The following is a 20,346-nucleotide window of genomic DNA, read 5'->3' as shown; positions in this document are numbered from 1 at the left end:
GTTTTCTTGTATTTACATAATATAAATGATATATTTGATATGTTTAGTCCTTATTCCAACTTAAAATCTATAATGACGTACACATATTGTGCATAAAGTGTGATAATTTAAAACTTATGTTGAAGCCTACTTTATGCTTAGGTATCATTGTAGACAGGATTTTTTTTATTGTTCGCTATTAAGATTTATCGTCTAATTAAATTAAGGTAAATAAAACACATGAAATAATAATTAAAAACAAAACGATAGTAATATCAAAATACTTTCACCACGCTGATGTTTTCGTCAAACAAAGTCCTCATTCGTGAACCAAAGCAAGACGATAGAGACTATGATGATCACACGTCATGTGCATGTTCCAAGCAGCAGATATTATACAAAGAATACTTGTTTGTGTCTATTAAGATTAATGTCATTTGGTTCAAATTTCATCAATTTTCATTCAATCATGCTTTGCAATCTCCTATTTTTCATTGTCATCTATGGTCGGGTTATCTCTGACACATTCCCAATTTCCGTTCACAATTTCATCGTAATGTCTGGAAGCGTTCCAGTATATAGACTTTAGTAAATTGTAATTGATTCAGTAAATTAATCATGAAGCTAACCTCAAACAATTCTCAGATTTTTCGTTAAGTTGTCTTTGTCTGTTTTGACGCGTCTATGATCATTTGTTATGATCGTACCATCAATGCAAATAAAAACAATACGTCTTCTTTTGTGTAAAATCTGTTTCAATAATACATAAATTTGTTCAAACGATGCAAGCAATTTATATATAAACAACTGTGTTTTTTCATAATGTTCTAATATTTTTTTCTATATCGGAGCAGACAGTTCATGAACCAGGAATATGTCAATCAACGTCTCGTCCTATTTCTAAAAATGATTTCCGGAAGACACCCAGCATTTGTTGATTATATTTTCGTTTTATTTCACAATTACCACATGAAGTATATTATCTAGGTACTTACGTTTGTTATCATCTCAATAAATTGATATTGTGATTTTTTATTGGTATTTTACTGTGTTGCCCATTTTTCGTAATAATTTAGTGGCGTTGCTCGGCATTTATACATCGAGATATTGCGTCATTTTGATACGATATTTGTATTGTATTCTTTCAATGTTGTTGTGTGTGTTATTTGTCTTAAGACTGTCTATATGTCGATGTCATTTTGTTTGTTTTTATAGGGATTAAGAATATTATACAATTACTGTCTTTTGGTGAGGTAAATGTGTGGTTTTATTGACCTTTGAAAAACTTTTCATTAAATATGAATTTGTGAATATAAACTATTTATAAAACAGCCAAAGTGAATATCAGTTTTTCAAAGGTCAATAAAACCACATATTTACCGAAACAAAAGACAGTAAATGTTTTATTCCATATTCCGAGAGAAATTAATGTTATGGAAAATATTTACCAAAACCAATTGTACATGAAACGTTTTTTTACCAAAATTATACACGTAAAAGCACGCGACGTTTTGCGCGGTGAATATCCTTTTTCCGCAGGTGAATATGCTTATTTATTCAAAATCCCATTCATATAGAAAAACCTACTAATATTTTATCAATATGGAATAAAACATAGACTGTTATTTTCTGGTTTTTGTCATTTTAATGTATTATGTCTTTTACTTTTGCTCACACATTGTTGCCAATATAACAGAAATCTTTGCTACTGTGATGAAATTGTGAATATAAACTATTTATAAAACAATGTTTAATTCACCATTATGTCTTGCTGTGTAACGAATACTGTTTTACATGTCATATACACATTTTCATTTTATAATTATGATTGTTTTGATCCAACGAATTTTATGATAATTTAATCGTTAATTTGTCGAAAGCTTACTTTCTGATAATAATTTAAGATTTTCCATAAGTGTTTCACTATATTTTGATCAGACATGAAAGAAAAATGAAATAAAGTGGAAGGTTATAAAAATAAGAAAAGAAAGAATAAGAACAAATAAACAGGATGACAGTTTCCTGTCAAATAAATATTTTAAGAAATTACTCGCTTCACAAACATTTTCTTGATTTTACTATTTACTAATGTAACATCAATCAATATTGGAACATCAAGAAAATAAACCATACAAAATGAGTTAACTATATTCACCGCATAGTTCGTTCATTTCCACTTACATCCGACCAATATTCGAATATTTGTAAACTTTTTATGAAGGTTTCAGAAATTTTACCATATGAAAACAATGTTTGATAAAGGAAGTATATTCAAAACATCGATTAAGTGTTTTAAAATTTCATGATTTACTTTAACGTCGGCGGATATTAATGTTTCATAAAAAATATTCAATAGATATAAGAAGAATAGGTAAAAGCAGTTTTGCTATTTTCACAAAGAATATCTATAATGACTATTTTTGTATGACGCCTTTTGTATGCATATACATATAAAACTTAAACACACCAGCCAACCTACATCATGAATTCAACGCTTTATGAATAAAATATTTCAAATAAAACAACCTTTTTACTCCGTTTTTATCGAAACAGTTTTGCTATTTTCACAAAGGATATTTATAATGACTATTTTTGTATGACGCCTTTTGTATGTATATACATATAAAGCTGAAAAACACCAGTCAACGATTCATGAATCCACTACTGTATGAATAAAATTGTTCAAATTATAACAACTTTTGTATTCCGTTTTCATCAGAATCCGTTTCAATGGAGTTACATATTATAAATATTATTGACAACAGAAACAGCGCATTTATAGTGAATTATATAACCTGTCTGTTCAAATAAACAGATTTTGTTTTATTATACCCTTAAATTAATTGAGTTGGTTTTTCTCACTACGTATGCATATATTTCAGGTGTATAATTTGGTTTACATTCTAATTTATTCATCGTTTAGTTTGTATCTGGATATGCCAAATATATCAGAGGGACATTCAAATTCATATGCCAAAAAAACAGACAACGCTATGGGTAAAATAGAAAAGACCAATACAAACAACAGATTAAAACACATAACATGGAAAACTCAAGACTGAACATAACAAACTCCACCAACACTGGGGTTGACATCAGCTGCAATGGAAGGTTAGCAGATCTGCTTCACATGGGACATACGTTGTTTTGATTATGTTATTATAAACCTGGTATAAATAAGCTTAAGTCACATTCGGGAAACGGGTACGGTATCTTAGTTACGACAACTATAACATATCCGTTATCATCTGTGGAACGGTATTCCATAACAGTCAATCAACTCATGATAGCGTCCGTAAAACTCCTGAAGAAATGACTTCAAGTTCACCCCTGGAATCTCTTGGTTTGATATATTCCTTGTGAGCAGTAGCACCCTCTCAAGGAAATTTATGATATGAAAAACAAGTCTTGGAATATTGTATCAACTTGGACATGTTGGAAATACATACTAAGTATGCAGGAGCTGCTGAAATGTTGCTACATAGAAATGAATAGTTCGCAATTAGGAAGCTGTAATCAACTTTTTAATCGTAAAAGTTCGTTTTCAACTGACCCATATTGTCAATTTCTAGATGTAAGTCAAAATCTGAAAGACTTATCTGTATCTGTTGTTTTAACCCTGTTGTTCTACAAAGTTTATTTGCAATTACAAAGCATCCTCGTCAGTTTTTGTTTAAATCATTCACACATTTCCAATAAAATCTTGATAACAACAAAAAATCTTTGTTGACAGTTAAGTTTACATATACATGATATTTGCACTGACAATTTAATAGGTACATTTATACACAGAAATCGACAGAAACTGAAAACGCCATCGAATATTTCAATCATGTAACATGTGTAATGTATTTATTTTGTTTAAGTTATATTTCAACAAAAACAACTTTGTTCTTAATTACTTAATAATAGTTATCAAAGGTACCAGGATTATAATTTAGTACGCCATAACAGTCATATTACACAGTGAGTTTACCGCTGAATATTTGCTGCATTAATTCTTGAAATATCCAAAAAGATCTAACACAAGACATTCAATACTGTTTGAGCTTTAACGGCCCAAAATTGTATAGTAAGCGAATACAACACATTGAGTTTATTAAAGACAAAAGAAAGACGGATGTTGTGACTAGAAAATCGTACACTATACTTGACTACAATTACAATACGTACATTATAAATAATCCAAAATGTAAGAAAACCTTAAAAAAAAAAGAGATTGAATAGATGGTAATGGAACATCATCAATCCATTCCTAGTTCTCCTATTCAATTAGTTTTACTTCAGATTTTAGGAACAGATGAATTTTATTATTTTCAAATGCATGACAATTTATTGTATTGGCTAAGTCTTTCTGCATAAATTATTTATTGAAAGTGAATATTAGTGCATAAGTTAACATGTTATTTTTTAAAGATTTTATGAAGACGATTGTCTACAAAGGACAATCGCATGTCTGTTTTTGAAAGCCAGCTTTTGGACAGAAAACACAATTTGTAGAATTATTCAGTAGATACAACATTATCTACCCTTTTCAAACACTAAACCACAAAAAAAGAGAATGATGAGTCAAAGGAGACATTTATACACAGAAATCGACAAAAACTAACAACGAAGTCGCATATTTTAATCATGTAGCATGTATAATGAATTCATCTTGTTTGAGTTATATTTTCAACAGAAATATAACTTTGTTCTGAATATTAAATAACAGTCACATCACACATCGAGTATATCTCTGAAGATTTGCTGCATTTATCAATTCTGGTTATGAGTCATGTAATAATGAAATACGATTAAACACATGACATTGAATACTGTTTGAGTTTTAACGGCCCAACATTGTGTATTTAGAGAATAAACATGATTCTATTACACATAAAAGAAAGAAGGATGTTGTGACTACAAATCTAGATCTATACTTGACTACAATTACAATACGTCAATATAAATACTCCAAATAGTTCAAAATGTGAGAACATCTTAACTAAAAAAGAGGTTGAATAAATGCATATGCGACATCATCAGTCCAAGGAAAATGTATCGTCAGGATATAACCAGCAGCATTCAACAAAAAAAATAAGACTATAAGCAAACAACACTTGAATTGAAAAGCTATGAGTTCATGTACTCATCATAGATACCTGGCTTAATAGTTTGTACATCAGAAACACGTTTATTCTAAACAGACGTCAAAAATATCAAATACAGTAAGATGTAAACGAGCATTGAGGGCTCAATACTAAATTCGTGATGTAGAAAATACGGATGAATACTCGTTACTCATCGATTTAGCGTAGCAGCTGCATATATTTAAACCTTGTACAATGAATAAGGAACTGCCCCGATTGAATATCATATGTACTCGATTAACCCAAAACTAATCAAAACCATACCAAAGATGGTTAATTTTGTTATAGTTTATTTAAGAAAATATCACCCCCAATTGTCAAACTAGTACCTTCATTTATAAAAACAAGAATTTGAATAACAATATAAATACAGATTAAGACTGAAATTTTTTTATTATGTTTACTAATGTGCACAATCCAAACATAAAAATGATGAAACGGATATTTTTGGGACAGCAATAATTTTTTTTTTATAAGCGTAAAGCCAATAATCAGCCAATAAAAGGAACTCAAAAAGGTCGAGTCAATGTGTTTCAAATAACCCATCAAACTTACAACCCGTAAATTTTTCATCGACTACAACATTATTTAATGATGAAATTTAGTTGATACAGACCCAAAACAAAAAAAAAAAAAAAAAAAAGTTTACTTTACAATAATACAATAATGCATAAGTAATTTTCTTCAGTTAATTTAGTTCTATAAAAATTTAATGTAGGGTTCAATAATTTCTAAAAATCTCTTCTATTGTATATTTACTATGAGTCTTTTGCCTCCAGCTTCAAAGAGCAATCATATTGGAGTGAACAATTATCTTACACTTAAAGTGTTGTATTTTTATGATTGTTAGCATTCGGATTATCTTACTAAATGAACTCATAAAAGTCTTCCATTTTTATCTACATCATGGTGTACGTAGACAATGACGACGAAATATTCATTTTGAGTCATAGCCAGACAGGAATCACCATGAAACATTCTTCGTATGTATTGAGGAAATTATTGGTTTTTGTCGTGTTTATTTCTAAGAAAAAGTTTAATACATAATATCAAAACTATTGTATTCATGCTATAATAAGGTACATTGTTCTATAAAAAGCACAGCAATAAAACAATCCTATAATGTAAAAAGGAAATAAGAATATATAACTTTTCTTTATTTTATATGAAACCTGATTAAAACATAGCATATACGACATGTTTTTATTTGATGTGTCCGGGCGCTTTTCTGGATTTACGTTCATAACGAACGCCAGCAACAAATATTTGAACGCTGCGGATGTATCAGAACCGATCAAGTTTAAGAGCTTTATAACCAAAAAAATACTATAATGTAGCTAAATCCATCTGAGGACAAATTTGCCTTAGTTTCTTTATAATCTACTGAATAAATGATACCCTCGAGGAATAACATCCCATCAGCAGAGGTATCGAACCAGTGCAGTGACAAATTGAAAACAACACGATATTTAATGCTTTCGTTAGAAGCGCTTTTCTGTATTTACCTTCACCTGAGACGCTCAAAGCTGAGGTTTTGAAAATCGAAGATGCAACATTTTCTGAAGATATATCAGCGTAGGTATTTTATCATACACGTACTTACACCTGAGATCACCTCCAGTGTTTGGTAGGGTAAGTGTTGCTTATTCTTTAGTTTTATGTGTTCTGTCATGTGTTCTATTGTTTGTCTGTTTTTTTCCTTAATTTATAGGCTTTAGCTATGGCGTTGTCAGTTTATTTTCGATTTATGAGATTGACTGTCCCTCCGGTTTGTCTCGTCCCTCTTTCACACTTCTTAAAAACCAAACTTAGCACAATAATTTTTATTCAGTGATTTGCAAGTTGTGATTTTATTTGCATTTAAAACGTGATTTTTCAAAACGGTTTCTGAAGGGAACTCTACCTTGTGAGTCAGACGATACAAACAGAATAAGAACGTTAAACATCTTAGTATTCAGATATATTAAGCAAACCATATTATTTTGTACTACTTTTACATTTCTGCAAACATGACAACGTTCCCCACCAAAAATACTTTTAAATCTAGGTGGCAGCATATCTGATGCAATGCACACATACATTTTATACTTTAATTTATAATCATGTAATCTGAGGCTTGTAGTTACATGCAATCCTCAGCAATTTCACTACAGTTTCCGCCCATTTCATTCATGAATTCGCCAATTTCATTTGAATTTCCTGCCATTTCCAACATGTTTGAAATTCCGCTGCCTATCGATGATGATAATGATGTGCTCTTCTTACTTTTGATGATTGGAGCCGTGGAAATAGGTAAATTATATCCTCCTGGAACAAAGTTGTTTGTCATTCCAAATGGATGTGCTCCTTAAATAAAATGCATCAAATTGTGAAAATTTTGTAAATTGCAATTGATATTTTTTTATTCGGATGTATCGATGATCCATACGATATTTATGCTATATGCAGGAAAGGATAGCATATGTTAAACATTGAAATAAACAGTCATTATAAGGCACAAAACAAGTTCCAACAAGATATCTTGGATTCAATGTACAGTTTTCGTAAGAAGGAAATTGCTTATAGCAGCGATAAGTAGACTACTAATCTAATTAATTAATAAAACACCTCAGTAAATTAACCATAAACACCAATTTCCGTTAAAATTGATAGGAAATAACGGGCACTTTACGGTATTTGTGTTTTCCCATTTTTAATGCTTTACAAAAATCTATATTGTTTAATCATCGTCTTTTGATATCGGGTGGACAATTATTTTATGTTTAATAACACCACACCTCCTTTGTGTATTTAACATAGGGGTCATGCCTTCACAAAGACATAGTAACACGTTACTAGAATAAATATTTAGAAATTAAATCTAATGTCGTTTGCATGGCTTTTCTAAATCTTTTTACCAAGTCAGGAATATGAAATTGTTGTCCATAAGTTTGATGTACTTGAGTTTTTTTATTTTGCCATTTGATTAGGGACTTTCCGATTTGAATTTCCGTGGAGTTCGGTATTTTTGTGATTTTAATTTTAATGTTTTTTTTATAACTAATAAAAACCTGTTTTGTTTTGTAAAAACTAGAAAAAACTATGGTTTGAAGGTTAAGCAATTATATAAAACAAAACAAAAACAACAAAGAATAAGCATGCATTTTCTATAACTTTCTTCCAATAACAATAACGAAGATCTATAAGAAATGCAATTAATGGGTTATATTTATGTATATTTGCTTACCAGGTGCTATAGTATAAGGCGCGTAAGGCATTGCTTGTTGAACTGTTGCCACTGTTTGTCCTCCATATGATTTTCTCGACCTACAACAATACCAACAGCAGCCTACAACCACTAAAATGAATACAAGACCGCCTCCTCCCATTCCATAATAAGCTCCATTTGATCTAAAGAGAAACAAACTATGGACTTAAGTGTATACATACGATGTATATCTATCCTAAACTGTACAGTAAAAGATTTCATTTCGACATACCCATTCGGCTTCAGAAATATTTTTCATTTTTATCAGGAACATGAAGGTCAGCAAATAACAGTTAATCTTCAAATTTATTTTTTATTCATTTTAATACCAAAAAAGTATAAATAAAAATATGAATTTATTTTGCCCTGGTAGTTGTATGTCTTGCATGGTTCCCTTTTTGTTTAACTTCTCATTCGACCTTAATGATTTTAAAAGACGTGAGGCAAGATAAGACAAACAACTAAATGTATTTGTGGAACACTTATTTCAACTGCCACACGTGGTGTAAAATATGTCTACCATTCTAGAGGGTTTGAAGTTGCTCCGTCTGTTGTATTTTATGCTGAGTGTTGTAGTCTATTATGCAGGTTGAGTTTTGGCAATTGCAAAGACATTAGTTAAAATATATTTATTTATAGCGGATTGGGAAACAAGTTATTGTAACTTATATTAATCCCTTTCCAATTTGAGGGTGCAAGTGCTGCCTTGTAGCGTTATTTGCCTGCTCTTTTTCAAAATATACAAGGATGTTTTTAAAGTGCAAGATCTATGGATTCCTAAGCCGGATCAGCCATTTATCGTCCCCTTTCGACGGACTATAGACGTTTCCTCAAGACCACACTCGCAATCGTGTCAAGGGAGAGCCGTTAAATTAAGTCCCTGAAATTTTCATTCTGGAAAGGGAATACACCAAGGCTCACTAGAGTCCTTATTTGTTCTCTTCAACTCATGTGTTTTGATTCTAATTTTATTTCATCTGCCTCTTGTTTAAATTTCTACAGTTTTTAATATTTTCAAATACATACACGTTTTTCGTTTATTATGTTGAATCTTATTTATATGTTAGCCATAACATTCACTTAATGTTGTGCATTTCCTTTGGGTTGTCCTTCCTGCGTGTAATAATCCATATCACATGATATATTTCTGCTTTTTGAGTGATTAAGACCCCCCCTCTTCCTCTTCTGTACCAGTACAGGAATTCATTACTCGTAAATTTATGTATAATGTAGAAACCGTTGGTATTACATAAAGAGAAAATAATGATAATATTACTTAATACTGAAACTTGAGACTTCACACCACCAGTTATGGCGCTGACCTATTTGGTATTAATAAAAAAATACCATTTCTTTTTCTTTGACCATAATATAATAACAATGATACCAATAACTTTGAAAATGTAGAGATAACAAAACTTACAATGTAGTACTAGTGTAATAATAATAAACGCAGCATGGATTAGAATTGTAAATAGAACAGCAGCCGTTGGAACAGTCCTTTGACCCCAGTTTATACAAATATTTATAGTAGTAACATTGCTTGGCACTTGCCAAACCGAATCCTGAAAAAAATAGATGAGAAATAATTGTCTATATTTACACATACAATTAAAAAAGTAAAGAGCTTCAAATTAAATTTAAAGTGCCATTCACAAAACTTCACGAAATTGGTATATATTTTATTGTAAACATTGTACTGAGGTCATTCCTTTACTCAAGTTATCGGGAGTATTTGTTTTTGTAAATGTAATGGAAACGAGGCAATAAAAACAACTTCCCAACCATCTAATCTACCGCGTAACAGAAACAAAAGCTTCTGTCGTGACAACATTAAGAAATTAACCGACATAAACCTTTACAATGGCAATATATAGACAAAAGGTCCACACAAGAAGAATGTTCAGGTGAACCTTATGTCAGATCAGTTGCACGAAATTGGAAAATAAACCTAAATACCATGATTTCCTTAGAAACACTAGTACTGACTCCCAGTAGACCCAAAATTCATGAAGTTGCACTGATGATAACTGATTGTGCTCAGTTTTCTTTGTATTTCATGTTATGTTTATTGTCTTATAATTTCGTATATTACGTCATTTTGGATGTGGTGTATAGCTGTCTCGGTGGTTATCATACTATATCTCCTTATCGTTACATAGGCAAAGAAAATTTGAGATAAAACATGACATTGTTAGTGTACATTTTTATCAGGTCTATGATGCTACAAACACATTTTATTTACTGACGAAACGGTAAAAAATGAAACTATGTCCAGAAAACCGTGCATTACAGCAAATTTAGGGTTAGTTATTTTCAGGAACGTGTCTACACTAAATTTTTAGGCAATATAGAAGTTATATCAAAGTTTGAGAAACTTGAAAGCATCAAATTCCCTGTATCAAATGATTTTAAATGTCTTTAAGTTGTCCCCTAACTGTCCCTGTCAAAAAGGGAGAAGGTTTGGATCCATTAAAACGTTTAATCCCGCTGCAAATGTTTGCACCTGTCCTAAGTAAGGAATCTGATGTACAGAAGTTGTCGTTTGTTTATGTAATATATACGTGTTTCTCGTTTCTCGTTTTGTTTATATAGATTAGACCGTTGGTTTTCCCGTTTGAATGGTTTTACACTAGTAATTTTGGGGCCCTTTATAGTTTGTTGTTCGGTGTGAGCCAAGGCTCCGTGTTGAAGGCCGTACTTTAACCTATAATGGTTTACTTTTTAAATTGTTATTTGGATGGAGAGTTGTCTCATTGGCACTCACACCACATCTTCCTATATCTATTAAATAAAAGAGGGACATCGAATTACAGAATTATACAGAGCTTTTTTTGTAAGTATTCAACTGGTTGCGAAGACCTTATGATCAAATTGCAATTTGACTAGTAACACTTTCCACAATCTTAAAATAGATGTATTGCACTTTTGAGGGGAGTTACTTTATGTCAAAATAAATCGAGGTGAGTTGTTGGGGAGTAAGTAAATGCAATTGATTGCTAAAATATAAAGAAGAGATACTTATGTGTTGATATTCAAGTTCTCTCTTCAACAAAAACAAATCGAGCGTGACTGAGGAGAATCGTTTGTAGATGAAACTTTACATTTGGTGAAAAAATTATATATAAGCCAAGGATCTTTGATGAACACTTATCATTATAATAGATTTAAATGTAACACACACTAAAATGAACTAAGCATTGGACAAATCCAAAGAGAATAAAAAATACAACATCAAAACTAAATTTTTTTTTTTAAATTGTTTTTGAGATAGAAAACTACCGTGACAGGTCTTTTAATAACAACAATTCACAATAAAATACAAGAGGAAACACACGACACAAAATAAATATAACGTTAAAATGTAACATACATACAAACGAACTATAATATAACAATGACCATATTCATCACACGGTACAGGACATTTTTTAAAAAGAACAAAATGATGGGTTGAAGCTGATTTTGTGGCATGCCAAACCTCCCGCTTTAATGTCATGTTTAATATAACATTAAAATGGCAACACAACATTACAGGACTACAATACAAATAAATAGAAAAACATATTTGACAGAGAAACACACAAATAACGGCTAACAAAAGGTACCATGTCTAAAAATTAATTCTCCGTAAGTGCGTTTCGTCCACACAAGACTTACTAGTGACGCCTTGATACAACATTTTGAAAGCCAAAACAAGGTTGGTGAGGGAGATTAAATGTTCTTTTTTTTCTTCTGTATTTTCATTAAAAAAAGAAGGCTTAAAGTGGTTCTCAACACTTTCACTAAAATTAATTTGGCTCGTTTAATTTTCATGAAATTTGGTCAAAGTAAATTAACAAAACTATAAAAATTTCAAAAATGTTGAACCAACCGTTTTGTCAGACAAATTACACTGGTTATATAGCAGTTTGACAAACGCCAATTTTGGTCATTGAGAAGCTTTATGTTCCTTTTACAACACAACATTATTAAAACGTTAAAAAAATAAGCTAACTTTACAGAGTTATCTCCCTGTACTGTTAGGTACCACCTTAAATTGAAAAGTTTCGTTAGTAATATTTATAATACGATTTGGTATAAACTTTTTATATGTTTTGTCAATCTATTCGATGTAAAGCAGCATTGCTTTTTTGATACGTTATTTCAGTCCTCTCATTTCCAAGGCTTTTAAATTGATTGATGATTTTTTTGTGTATGAACGACGCTGCTACATTTCATCTATATCATTTCAATTTTATTAATGAATCCATACTATACTGATTGTTTTGAATGATGATTTTCCTATTCATCATTCTATTTGTTTTTTATAACTTTTTATCTGGTGCTTAATCAACTTATTACTGTTTTAGTGCACTTTTGTGCACACTAGGATTTGTTAGAATATTTCAACATTGATATGCTTTTTTCTGTTTTCTGAACCTGGACATGTTGTGATTGTGTTTGCTATGTGTCACTATGAAACTCATAAATCGATAGAAAAAAAAACAAATCCGGGTTTATACAAACTGATAGTTATCAATATTATAATTTGGTATACCAGACGCTCGTTTCGTCCACACAAGACTCATTAGAGACGCTCATATAAAAATATTTGTAAAGCCAAATAAGTACAAAGTAGAAGTGCATTGAGGATCCAAAATTCCTAAAAGTTGTGCCAAATACGGCTAAGGTATCTGAGGGAAAAACGACAAACAATAAAATGTAACACACACAAACACAAACTAAGCATTAGACAAAATCCGATTAGAATAACAAATATAACATCAAAACTAAATACATGAATTTGGGATAGAAAAGTACAGTGACAAAACCTAATTGAAAAGTGAAGATATTTCTTAGTTTTGATTTAAAAAATAAAAAACCGCAGAAGACTTAAACAAAAAGTTATATTATAAGACCAGTTTGTGGATTGCATAATTGATAAAATGGGTTGCGATGAACACGTCAATGGCAGTGCAGCATATTACGTCACATGGTCACGATGTATGATCAAACTCTTAAGCGAACCGTGTCCGCAAATAACATTAAAATTATTAAAATTATGAAAGGTATTATTAAGGAGTGTTCATCACGCTTGATACCCCAAAATGATAAAAGAAAAACAATGAATGTGGATATGTACAAAATGTACAAGATTGGTGGATATTTGGTGGTCACCTGAATAGGATTTATGATAAGATAAGTATCTTGAAATTTCATCACCATCCTATTAACTCGATCGGTGTAATGAAAAAAAGGTACATAAAATTTCACTAAACGATAAAAATACCTGAAAAAGGGATCAAAACTACGACTACGGTATAAGCCATAACAGTTATACAAGCGTAAGTAAAATGATGAAAAATTCTAGCAGATACCCTAAAGCTAGCTATTCATTCTCGTGGGATTTTGTCTGATGCTTGGTCCGTTTCTGTGTGTGTTACATTGTAGTGTTAAGTCGTTGTTCTCATCTTCTATTTATTGCGTTTCCTTCAGTTTTAGTTTGTTACCCCGGTTTTGTTTATTGTCTATGGATTTATGAGTTTGAACAGCGGTATACTACTGTTGCCTTTATTTGGAACCATCTGATATAAAGGCATAACTTTCAGTCACACATTGAACACAAACATTGGCTAATACAGCTCATGAACAATACAAGCAAACAATGTCCGATGCAATAAACGGAACAAACATATTATTTATTGTATGATTTCAAAGTGGAAATCAATGACAGCATTTTTAATTTTTGATGCGGACATAAGCCTGTAAGTAAATATGAAAAAAGATGTGATATGATTGCCAATGAGACAACTCTCCAAAATGACACAGAAAATAACAACTATAAAAACTATTATTACTATTAAAGACCCCGAAATGACAATGTAAAACAATTTAAACGAGAAAACTAACGGCCTTATTTATATAAAATAATATACACACGTGTTGTGAGATTGACGAAGGGCCTTTTTTCAGCTTGTCCATGTTGTCGGGAATGCAATAATAATAAAGATCACCGTACGGCCTTCAAAAAAAACGAACAAAGCCTATACCTTATAGTCAGATATAAAAGGCCCCGAAATGGCAATGTAAAAACATTCAAAGGAGCAAAATAGCGGCATTAATTACATAAAAATATATACATACATGTTAGGAGATGGGCGAAGAGCATTTTTTCGGCTTGTCGGGATTTTGGCATTTAATGTTTTACATAATAATAATTATTCTTTGGGTTCCGGAAAAGAAAACTTTATTTTTCACCCATTCAGAATCACACCACTCCTACCACTACTCTTGTAATACCATTATACTGTACACAAATGGACAGCATTAATGCTTCTATAAAATTATTCATATCAATTGATGAATCAATAAAAAGATAATGAACGGTAGGTTAAAAATTTTATATGTGCAAAGTATAAATGCGGCTCTACATATGCATAAATACATTAGATGTATGTTTCATAATAATACGTTATTCTGATTGGCTAACTGCAATCCCGTGTTACAAAATGTACTTCTGTCAACGCATGTATATTCCAATGAATTTACGAAAAGAAGCATTCAACTCTTAAGTACATACCTGCAAATATATAAAACATCTGGATAAAACCAAACATTCTGCCTTTTTCTTCTTCTTTCTGATTTACCTCGATTTTGCAGAAGATTGAACATAACAAGTGAAATCTAAGATTGTAATAATGTTATGGTAAATTGAACAAAACATATACATATCATCACATGATAATGTGTTTTTTGTATTGTACAATATCAAATGATTTTTTAAGAGTTAATACGAAAGCAACTTATATTTATATGGCATATTAATGTTAAAAATGAAGCTGGCAATCATTCGCCCGAAACCAAAACAAACTATTATAAAATGAACTTGATACCAGACTTACTTTGTAGATGATAAATGCAACCTACTTACGTATATGAAAGCCAATCGGTTAAGCGTAATGTTAGACAAAAACATGTAAGATATATCGCGTGAAGGATAAAATTGAGAAGGGAAATGGGGAATATGTCAAAGAGACAACAACTCGACCGTAGAAAAAAACAACAGAAAAAGGTCACCAACAGGTCTTCAATGTAGCGAGAAATTCCCGCACCCAGAGGCGTCCTAAACAAATATATACAAGTTCGTTGATAATGAACGCCATACTAATTTCCAAATTGTACACAAGAAACTAAAATTAAAATAATACAAGACTAACAAAGGCCAGAGGCTCCTGAATTGGGACAGACACAAAACTGCGGCGGGGTTAAACATGTTTGTGAGATCTCAACCCTCCCCATATACCTCTAGCCAATGTAGAAAAGTAAACGCATAACAATACGCACATTAAAATTCAGTTCAAGAGAAGTTTGAGTCTGAGGTCAGAAGATTTAACCAAAGAAAATAAACAAAATGACAATAATACATAAATAACAACTGACTACTAGCAGATAACTGACATGCCAGCTCCAGACTTCAATTAAACTGACAGAAAGATTATGATTTCATCATATGAACATCAGCCACAATCCTTCCCGTTAGGGGTTTAGTATCATACCATCATAACATGTATGAGAATAGTTTGTCTAACTTTTGTGATCACATACATGACAACATTAGATTAGATGAAAGCTGGAAGTGTTCTATACTAAATACGACTAGAGTCTTGAGCATTTCGCGATGTTCAAATGCCTTTCAATTTCGAGCTAGATTTACATTCAAAATCTATATGTGAGTACCACTGGTGAATATTACGTAGGCGACACACATGTCTGATGTATCGAATCATAAACCTGAAATCTCTGATGTATGTATTAACCGTGACATTATGTAAACGAAACGCGCGTCCTTTTAAAACAAATTAACTCAATTAAGGTTTAGTAAACCATATTCGTTAAAACAGAAAAAAGAAAACAGTCAAACTCATAAATCGAAAATAAATTGACAACGCCATGGCTTATACAAAAAAGACAAACAGACAAATAATAGTACACATGATACGACATAGAAAACTAAAAAATGAGCAACACGAACCCCACCAAAAACTAGGGGTGATCTCAGGTGCCCCAGAAGGATAAGCAGATCCTGCTCCACATGTGGCACCTATCGTGTTGCTTATGTGATAACAAATCTTATAAATTGTATAATTCGGTAGGTCACGTTCATGTTATATGTGTACAAAACATCATGAAACCTAAAATAAAAAAACAAATGCATTGAATTACATAATGTTGCTGAGTAATTGTTAGGAATCAGATGGCTTCGTATTCATTTTCATAAAACTGATGTTTAACGATTAATATCAGAAATTTTTGTCCTATAACGTTTCACTTTACATAATTTTGAAATAAATACTAGTAAATATTGCAATTACAAAACATGTTGCTTAATCTAATCTGTGTGAGTCAAGTCATTGTTATACCACATTCTATCTTTTGTAAACGGGTGAATGAAATAAAGGAATTCGAAATATAGTAAGTAGTACTAAATAAATGATTTTACCCCTTCAACCGTTTTCTTAATGTGCTGTGATTAAACAAAGTAAATCGTTGCAATACAATCTATTTATCTGTCTTGGCACTTTTGAAAGATCTTGTAGAAATACCTAACCAAAATGTTCAGATTAATATTTTATAAAAGAGAGGCGAAACAAACTCGCTGCATCTTAATGGCAGAAAGAATGAAATACACCAAAATACAAAAAATAAAATCACTGAAACATGTGAAATACTGAACTCAAAGGAAAACTCAAAACGGAAAGTTCATAATCAAATGGCAAAATCAAAAGCTCAAACATATCAAACCAACGAATAACAACTGTCATATTCCTGACTTGGTACAGGCATGTTCTTAATTAGAAAATGGTGATTTAAACTTGGGTTTATAGTAAGCTAAACCCTCACTTGTATGTCAGTTGTAACAAATTTCATTAGATTGACAACGATGAGTGAACAAAACAAACAGACATGAAATGTCAAAGTAGGGGTATAGAAAGCACTATTGTGTTATAATCTTAATCACTATAAAAACAGTCAAATATTTAATAAAGAGGCACAAAAACGTGTATCGACAAAGCAACTGAAACTGAAAGACAAGAATACAAGAATTCACAAAAGCACAACAATAATACAATGACGGGATGTCCTAGTGATGAGCCACGTCATATTTATCGAAGACACACAAAAAGACAGGGCACATTTACAAAAAAAGAAAGACAAGGATACTAAAATTATCATAAAAACAATAGCACAGGTCATATATATCTGAGAAACACAATTAGGCATATTTTCTGTATTGTTATGATTTACAATTTATGAATAAACATGTAAAGTCAGCAAAGACCCTTCGAAGCAACATCTGATACAGATATATTGGCTCTCAATAATGACGACTTTCATGTGTATACTAAAGAAAATTATCCTGTTGAAGTAACTTTAAATAAATCTAATACAAATAATGAACATTGCCCTTTCCTCGATCTTGATATCTATATCATTCATGGGAAACTGAACGCCAAAATGTATGATAAAATGATGATTTTTCATTACATATCGTTAATTAGCTTTTTTAAGATAGGGATGATCCCTTGTCACCATCGTATAGTGTCTATATATCTCAATTTGTAAGATTCACTCGTGTATGCGACAATGTTTTAGATTTTAGCGAGAGAAATGTGTGTATTACTGAAAAAATAAAACAATAGGGTTTTCGTTCGATATCACAAACTAGTCAAAATATTTACTAAAATTTTTCATCGGTACAAGGACATCATTCGTAAATATAAATCAACATGCAAACATCTTAAACGATCATATTTCAGATCCAATTTTTATAGTTATATTCTTTACAAAGCACAAAAATGTCGGCATTCACCTCATAAGTTAACAAAAACTTTAAACAGACTTATTTAGAAGGGAGATAGTTACGATAATGTTGTCAGGTCTTTACGACACTGTTGTCAGGTTATTTTCTTCTAATATACTTTATGATGGTATAATACTAAACCCCAAACGAGAGGGATTGTACCTGATATTCATATGATGAAGACATATTTTTTTCAATCAGCTTAATTGATACCTCAAGCTGGCATGTCAGTAAATGCTAGTAGTTGTGTCCTTTGTCAACTTATGTAATTGTCATTTTGATTAGTTTCTTTTGAACTGAGTTTAACTGTGCATATTGTTGTGTGTTTTTCTACATTGGCTAGAGGTATAGGGGGACGGTTGATACATCAAAAGACATGTGTAACACCGCTGCATATTTGCGCCTGTCCCAAGTCAGGAGATATGTATAAAAAGAAGATGTGGTATGATAACCAAAATGACACTGAAATTAACAACTATTGGTCACCGTACGGCCTTCAACAAATGACAATGTAAAATAATTTAAACGAGAAAAATAACGGCTTAATTCATACAAAAAATATTAACGAAAAACACATTAACAAACGAAAACCACTGAATTACAAAATTACTAAACTACAATTATGTGAAGGCGCTCTAGATTAACTTTTTGTCAATTAAAAAAATCTGTTCAAATGCTTTTGAAAAATCAGTAAACACCACACAACATATAGTAAACTACAGATTGAGAACCACTAACCACATAACAAATTGGGATGCAATGAAAGGGAATACAGATAATGCTCCACATTGGTACTCGTCATGTGGCTCATGTAAGTACAAACCAGTCTTATTCAATACGTCAAATTCAGGAAAAAGGAGGGCGGGATTGTGAAACACATATTCTGTAATGGAATACCAACTCGCCATGGCGGCCGTGAAAGGACGATTTCAACTTCAACTCTTGAAACAAAAGGCCTCCTAGATTCTTTTTGAGCAGTTACTTTTTTACCAAAGATATTATGACAGAAGAAACAAGCTTTGGAATTTAATATTGACATATTGGCGTGTTTGAAAATTATGTAGTAATGAAAATCAAAAGTTAATTGTTGTTTATTAAATAAGTTTACACGTTTATAGTAAGTGAGTTTTTTTCCTTTCATCATATTGACTATTTCACTCTTCTTATATCAGCGCATTGAATTACCATTATAAAATTCTTCTTTCTACTTCCTTTTTCTTTTTCTTTTTTGTTGCTATAATTTTGAACAGTATCATTTTGCTCTAACAATGAAAAGGTTATATCCAATTCATTTTAATGATGGTGGATACATTTTGTAGTTATCTCAATGGGCACCATATGGCTGTGGAAGAAGAAGAATGCATATTAATGATGCAATGACACCATCGAAATTTGTTTTTGTAATTGATAGCTAATCATAATATAGACTTACAGTAATATATTATATACATACACGCACGCTCTACATAAAGAACAAAAGAAACATTTAAGTACGATGGTACACAACCTTTGAAATATTTTAAGAAAAAAAAAAAATTTGATGACCTATTAAAATATATCACCCAAAGACAGCCTGTTTTACATGTAAGTTTATACTAACTATTCATTTATTAGGCTAAATAAACCTCCAGATCAACTATCAGAGAAAAACAAGGAGATGTTCGTTGACAAAATCCTAGGTCTCAAACGTGTGTTTATATTCGATTTACAATTTAAAAATTATGCTTAGCATTAGTATCTTTTGAGTATTATGTAAATAGAGAAATTTGTACTGAAAAATTCTACTTGAGCGATTATATTGATGCCAAGCTGAAGGATATTTATAATTTCAAAACTTAAACCGACTTATGTGTCAGTGTTTCTTGTATTGACATAATACTTCAAACTTAAGGTTTAGTTTAAAACGTCGGCGTGGAAGCTAAAAAAACAATTAAAAAAAAAATCATATTATATACATATTTGCATGTTAAGATGTTACGAGAATGAAAGTCAAAAAGATATAGTTATATTGGTTATACATATCTACTTTCATTGTCTTGCCTATTCTACTCTTCTTATATCAGCTCATTGGTTTATCCTTATCAAAAATATTCTTTTTTTCTCTTCTTTTCCTTTTTTTAATTTTTAAAACTTAAAAAGCTGAG

General features: G+C 31.2%; 1 protein-coding gene across 1 annotated transcript; it reads right to left on the bottom strand.

Annotated features, from left to right (window-relative positions):
• Window positions 1-7,181: 7,181 nt before the first annotated feature.
• LOC134726829 (uncharacterized) lies at window positions 7,182-9,905 on the bottom strand. The gene is made up of 3 exons (XM_063591235.1): window positions 9,782-9,905; window positions 8,338-8,501; window positions 7,182-7,457 (listed from the first exon to the last, which is right to left on the bottom strand). Exons 2-3 carry the CDS (start codon window positions 8,477-8,479, stop codon window positions 7,234-7,236), a joined length of 366 nt encoding a protein of 121 aa, XP_063447305.1. The 5' UTR covers window positions 8,480-8,501; window positions 9,782-9,905; the 3' UTR covers window positions 7,182-7,233.
• Between the last annotated feature and the right edge of the window lie 10,441 nt (window positions 9,906-20,346).

The sequence above is a fragment of the Mytilus trossulus genome, chromosome 7 (genome assembly GCF_036588685.1).
Source record: "Mytilus trossulus isolate FHL-02 chromosome 7, PNRI_Mtr1.1.1.hap1, whole genome shotgun sequence".
Taxonomy (NCBI): Eukaryota; Metazoa; Mollusca; class Bivalvia; order Mytilida; family Mytilidae; genus Mytilus; species Mytilus trossulus.
This window is presented reverse-complemented; position numbering and strand designations above follow the sequence as displayed.

What these genes read in the sequence shown, in the direction of transcription:
- LOC134726829 (XM_063591235.1), bottom strand. Translation starts at nt 8,479, where the DNA reads ATGGGAGGAGGCGGTCTTGTATTCATTTTAGTGGTTGTAGGCTGCTGT. An exon ending in GCCTTATACTATAGCACCTG is followed by an intron (nt 7,458 to 8,337) that starts GTAAGCAAATAT and finishes ATTTTATTTAAG; the next exon opens with GAGCACATCCATTTGGAATG.